This window comes from Merops nubicus, unplaced genomic scaffold, assembly GCF_000691845.1.
Source record: "Merops nubicus isolate BGI_N331 unplaced genomic scaffold, ASM69184v1 scaffold27927, whole genome shotgun sequence".
Taxonomy (NCBI): domain Eukaryota; kingdom Metazoa; phylum Chordata; class Aves; order Coraciiformes; family Meropidae; genus Merops; species Merops nubicus.
In genome coordinates this window covers 656-5,716 of record NW_008622696.1, presented here as the reverse complement: position 1 = coordinate 5,716, position 5,061 = coordinate 656, and the positions used below count along the sequence as shown (strand labels likewise).

The 5,061-nt window shown below is 58.6% G+C and overlaps 1 protein-coding gene across 1 annotated transcript in view; it reads left to right on the top strand.

Moving 5' to 3' along the window:
* FAAH2 (fatty acid amide hydrolase 2) overlaps positions 1-5,000 on the top strand; it is a 5,740-nt gene extending 740 nt beyond the window's left edge. The window contains exons 2-8 of the mRNA XM_008944888.1: positions 7-110; positions 487-622; positions 1,445-1,562; positions 2,221-2,340; positions 3,240-3,351; positions 3,998-4,192; positions 4,825-5,000. Of these exons, the coding sequence (XP_008943136.1) occupies positions 7-110; positions 487-622; positions 1,445-1,562; positions 2,221-2,340; positions 3,240-3,351; positions 3,998-4,192; positions 4,825-5,000 (961 nt within the window). The remainder of the gene's footprint in view (positions 1-6; positions 111-486; positions 623-1,444; positions 1,563-2,220; positions 2,341-3,239; positions 3,352-3,997; positions 4,193-4,824) is intronic.
* The last annotated feature ends 61 nt before the right edge of the window (positions 5,001-5,061 follow it).

Genomic DNA, 5,061 nt, shown 5'->3' with positions numbered 1-5,061 from the left:
GGCCAGCCTGGCAGCTGCCTGCTCAGTCATCGGCGTGGGCTCCGACATCGGCGGCAGCATCCGCATGCCGGCCTTCTTCAACGGGGTCTTCGGCCACAAACCCACGACAGGTAGAGCGGGCACGGGGACCTCCTCTGCTCCCCGGCAGGAGGGCCAGGAGGTGGGATGTGGGGGCAACTTTGGGCAGTGGGAAGCCGTTGGGTGGCAGACGGCCAGGTGCGTGGCGAGTGGGAGGGTTTTACCCCTGGTATTGCACCCTCAGCATGGGGTGTTTTCCCAAAGTCGGAGTCTGCTGCCGGGGTGTTTCCCTGGCAGCTGGTTCCCAGCTGGGTGTTCTAATTCCTTCCTCCACCCTGCACACCTTGTCGTCAGCTTGTGAGCGCTGCCGTGGGTGCAGACCCTGGGCGACAGGTTCCCTCTGCACCTGGAGGCCGTGCTCGTGGGTGCTTGCGAGGAGGTACCCAGGGTCCCCCTCTGTGCTCGCAGGGGTGGTGCCCAACGATGGCCAGTTCCCAAACGCTCAAGGGGTGCGGACCAGTTTCCTGTGCACGGGGCCCATGTGCCGCTACGCGGAGGATCTGGAGCTGATGCTGAGGGTCATGGCCGGTCCTGGGGCCAGCAAGTAAGTTCCTGCTGCTGCCTCAAGCTGCAGAGTCGGTCTCGGCTGCTTCCTGGCCTGTGCAGCGGGTTGGTGCTGCTTGGGGAACCAGACAGGTCTGCACCACCCAGACGGCTTGTTACTGGTTCCCTTCTGCCCCTGGCTCCAGCAGGTCTCTTGCAGCCAGGGCTGTCCTTCCCACCACCCACATGCTCCAGGGGACTTGGCAGCCATGGTCAGCCAGGTCCTCCTTGCAAGAAGGCATCTCCTGTGAGCTCCCCCAGCAGCACTGTCCAGCACAGCCCTTCCCTTCTGGGGCTGGCCTTTCATCTGGGTTTTACGTGTGTTTCTACCTGTTGCTGAATAACGAGTTTTGCATCCCACACCATGGCCCCGTTTGGTCTCTTCCTAGGTTTGAGCAACCAAGCAGGTTCTTAGGTGCCTGCCCCAGTGAGGCGCAGGGCGGAGCAGGCAGGTCCTGCCTCTTGCTGCAGCCTGCACGTGGCTGCTTTCTCCGTTACCCGTGGCTCTCGTGGTGCAATTCTAACCTCAGCCGCTGCCAGGGGCTGTTATCACAAGATCAATCTGGAGAGATGAGGATTTCTCAACAGCAACAACTATGCAGGACTAGCTGGGAGCAACAGGGTGGGCAAGCAGCTGGGTGTGCTGTGGGCAGCAAGTGTCTGTGTGTCTTCAGGGACTCTCCTTCCCACCCTGATGGGTGGAGCATGGTGGCCTGAGGTCATACCAGTTGTCCTGAGGGTGCATTAACAAGCATGTGAGCAGATCTAGCAGCCAGAGAGGTGCAGGGATGGATTTGTAAGCAAAGACCTGTTCCTTTCCCAGGCTGAAGCTGAATGAAAAGGTGTCACTGGAGAAAATAAAATTTCACTGCATGGATCATGATGGCGGGTCCATTTTTGTGTCACCTGTGGACAAGGAGATCTTGCAGGCCCAAAAGAAGGTAGGAAACTGGAGATTGGCTCTCATGGGGTTGAGCCTGCAGATAAATCTTGAGGAGACCAGTCCAAGGAGTCCCTGAGAGGTGAGGCAAGATGAGCTGCTCTGTCTGGCTCCTTGGGGGCTGCTGTCCTGTGCTTCTAGTGGGAAAAAAAAACATGGAAAGATCGTTTTCTTCTTCTGTGTTAAAGAAGAAACAAGGGGAAAATCTTGCGAGCAGCTCCAGATGCCCTTGCTGGCAGCACCCGTGTGTTGGGGTGCACTGCAGTATCCAGAGTTTTTCCCCATTTTCCATGGCAATAGCTGTATTTTGCTTTCTTCACATCTCTTGCCTGTCTTCTGGAGACCTGGGGCCACATCTCACAGCGAAGGGCTGGCTGTGTGTCTGCAGCTTTCCCAGGGTGGCTGCCTGGCATTTAGTCATGCAAAAGGCCCTTTTAGTTTTGTAGTGGAATCTGGTGTGCTGCTCTTGGTGCTCTTCTGGAGCATGGCTGGGGTGGCACGAAGGACTGCTTGGGGAGCTCCAGGGTTGTTGCTGGATGGAGGAGGTCCCACTGCTCCAGGTGGAGGGCATTGGGCTTTCTCCTGCCCCTCATTTCCATGGGCTGACCACAGTGTGTCACATCCTTGCAGAAACAAACCTTTCCTACTCTCCCCCTTAGGTGGTGGAGCACCTCGAAAGTGAGCTGGGAGTCCAGGTTCGTCGTGTGGCAATCCACAAGATGAAGTATTCTTTTCAGATCTGGTCAGCCATGATGTCGTCCAAGGACAGCGATGGGCAGGTGTGTCAGACCAAGCTGGCAGAGGCACGAGGTCGGGGCCAGCCGTGGAGAGCTGTAGGCTCCCCAGCACTGACCAGGGGCTTTCTCTGATCCCCCTGTCCCCTGGAAGTCCTCCTTCATCTCTTCCCACAGCTAGGCAGCCCCTTGTCTCTTGCTGTCCTGTGAGATGAGGTGGTTTCGGGAGGCAGGGGCCTTTTCAGCATGTTGACCTTTCCTGCAGAGGCTGCCTGAGTCCTGCCTCGCTCTTGCCCCCGGGCTGTGCCTCCTGGCACTGCCTTCCCACTGGGATGCCAGGACTGAGGTGGGAGATGGGCAGCTTTTCAGCAGCCGGCCTACGTGGGTTGTGTTTTCCATGAATTGTCACCACTACGTCATGCTCAGTGCACGTGTGGAAGTATCTAGCAAAGATAAACTCAGGAGTATTATACCTTGTGCATCCTGCCACCCAGGCAGTGGTGAAAAGTCAGCCAACCCCCTCTTGCAAAGGAGAGCACACCTGGCCCCAGCTGCCTCCTTTTTTCCTGATCCCACAGCCATGTAACAGCAGCAAATGCCTCCAGGAGACGTTATCCAAAACGTCTTATCCAAGGGGGTTACTGAAAGGTGCTGCTCTGGGGGCTCTCCCGGCACAGAACAAGGTCCCTGCTTGCTGGCTCTGGCAGGGAGATGTTCCTGCTGCTCCTCCGGGTTAGTGCTGGGGCTGCATGAGGCTCCCCACAGGCAGCTCCAGTCTGGAAACAGGAACAGGTTGCATGGGGAGCGTGGGACAGCCAGAGGTTTGGCTGCTCTCGGTCGGGCTGTTCCCGCTGCGCGGCAGCTGCTGGTGCTGACAGAGAGAGTCTGTGTGTCTGTCTGTGTGTCTGTCTGTGTGTCTGTCTGTCCATGTGTGTGTGTTGCAGGAGGCTCAGCTGTTCTCAGACCTGCTGGGGGATCACGGGAAGCCGGTGTGGCCGCTCTGGGAGCTGATGAAGTGGCTTGTGGGGATGTCTTCACACACTCTTCCAGCTATTGGTGAGGCTGGGAGGAGCCCTGGGGTGTGCAGTGGTGGTGCTGGGGTGGTGAGTTGTTAAGTTAAAATAGTGCCCTTCCAGTGCCCCTTGAAGGGACCCCCGAGTTTGTGCTGAGCAGCTTCTGACTGTTTTTTTATGATGACATTTGGTGTCTTCAGCCCAAGGCATGCTCGAGGGAGAGCTGGCAGGGTCTGTGACGAGTAAGATTGGATATCCTGGGAGAAGTGAGGACAGGGAAGCTGGAGGCACAGGGTTTGCTCCTGCTGTGAGCCAGAACTGCTGAGCTCTGCAGGAGCCTGTCAGGGATCCACACCGATCCTGTTTCTTAGCCGCAGGTACCAGAGAACCCTAATTAGTGCTGTTGTGCCACTGCCTAATGACTGCTAAGGTCACTCTGCCAGCTCTGCTCTGTCCCAGTGCCTGGAGAAGCTTGGAGCAACAGGCGGGCTGAAAGCCTTTCCCGTGGCAAAGCTGGGGAGATGCTGCCCACAGAGCTGTGCAGGGAAGATCGCTGTGGGAGCCAGCAGGGAGTGGGGCTCGGGGGCCGCCCTGGGAGCCGGGGTGCTGCCTGTGGGCACTGTGCTTCCCTGCTTGCTTAACCCACGGTCCTCACACTCGCTGTTCCCACTTGTGCTCTTGCCCTGCAGCCCTGGGGCTGACAGAGAAGCTGATGAAACTCAACCCTGCTGGAAATGCCAAGCTGGTGAGCATGGGGAAGAGCCTGCAGGAGGAGATGGAGGCCCTGCTAGGGCCTGACGGGGTGCTCCTCTACCCGTCCCACCCCACCACAGCTCCCAGGCACCATTCCCCCATTTGCATGCCCTTCAACTTCGCCTACACAGGTGAGCAGCTCTGACTTCTCTGCTGGGTACTGGCAGGGGCCACAGGCACACAGGTATGCCCTTGCCTGCTGTGGCAGTGCCCACTGATGTTTTGCCCGGAATATTCCCCTCAGTGGCAGCGGGCACTCAGCTCAGGGGGAGTATCTGGCTGCTCCAGAACATGGGGCAAGGACCATGGTCGTGCTTTAAAACCATTTGTACCTGCTATCTGCAGAGGGGCAGGTTTGACCTCAGGAGGGGCCACTGCCCCAGAGGGATGCGCTCACTGTTACAGCAGGCACCCGAGAGCTGCCACATCTCTTGGGGTGCAGCTTGGGGCTTCCCTGCAGCTTGAGCTCCGTGATGCCAGCACCGTGTTGCAACTCTGGCTTTGGAGTCCTGGAGAGGATGGATGGTGCCCGGGGCAGGAGCGCCCCACAGCAGGTCTTGGCGTGCAGCAGCCAGTGCCACATAAGCCTGTCATGGCTCGTGGGTGTGATTTGCACACGTGACGGGATCAGCCATGTGCCTTTGTCACCACGTCTCTGCCCGGGTGCTGTGCCTGGCAGCAGCCACCTCCCTGGGGTGGGGGAGCCAGGCAGGGAGCTATCCCGATTGCTCTGCTTGCTCTGATGCAACCTTTCCTTTTCCAGCTATCTTCAACGTGCTGGGCTTGCCAGTGACACAGTGCCCACTGGGCCTGAGCAGCGAGGGGCTCCCGCTGGGCATCCAGCTGGTGGCAGCCTCCTACAATGACCACCTGACCCTGGCCGTGGCACGGCACCTGGAGAAGGCCTTCGGAGGATGGGTTTTACCTGGGAAGGTTTAACCTGGGCTCCTGGCAGGGACAGAGAAGGTGGTGCCCAGCAAGGCAGCGGTGGGTGCTGATG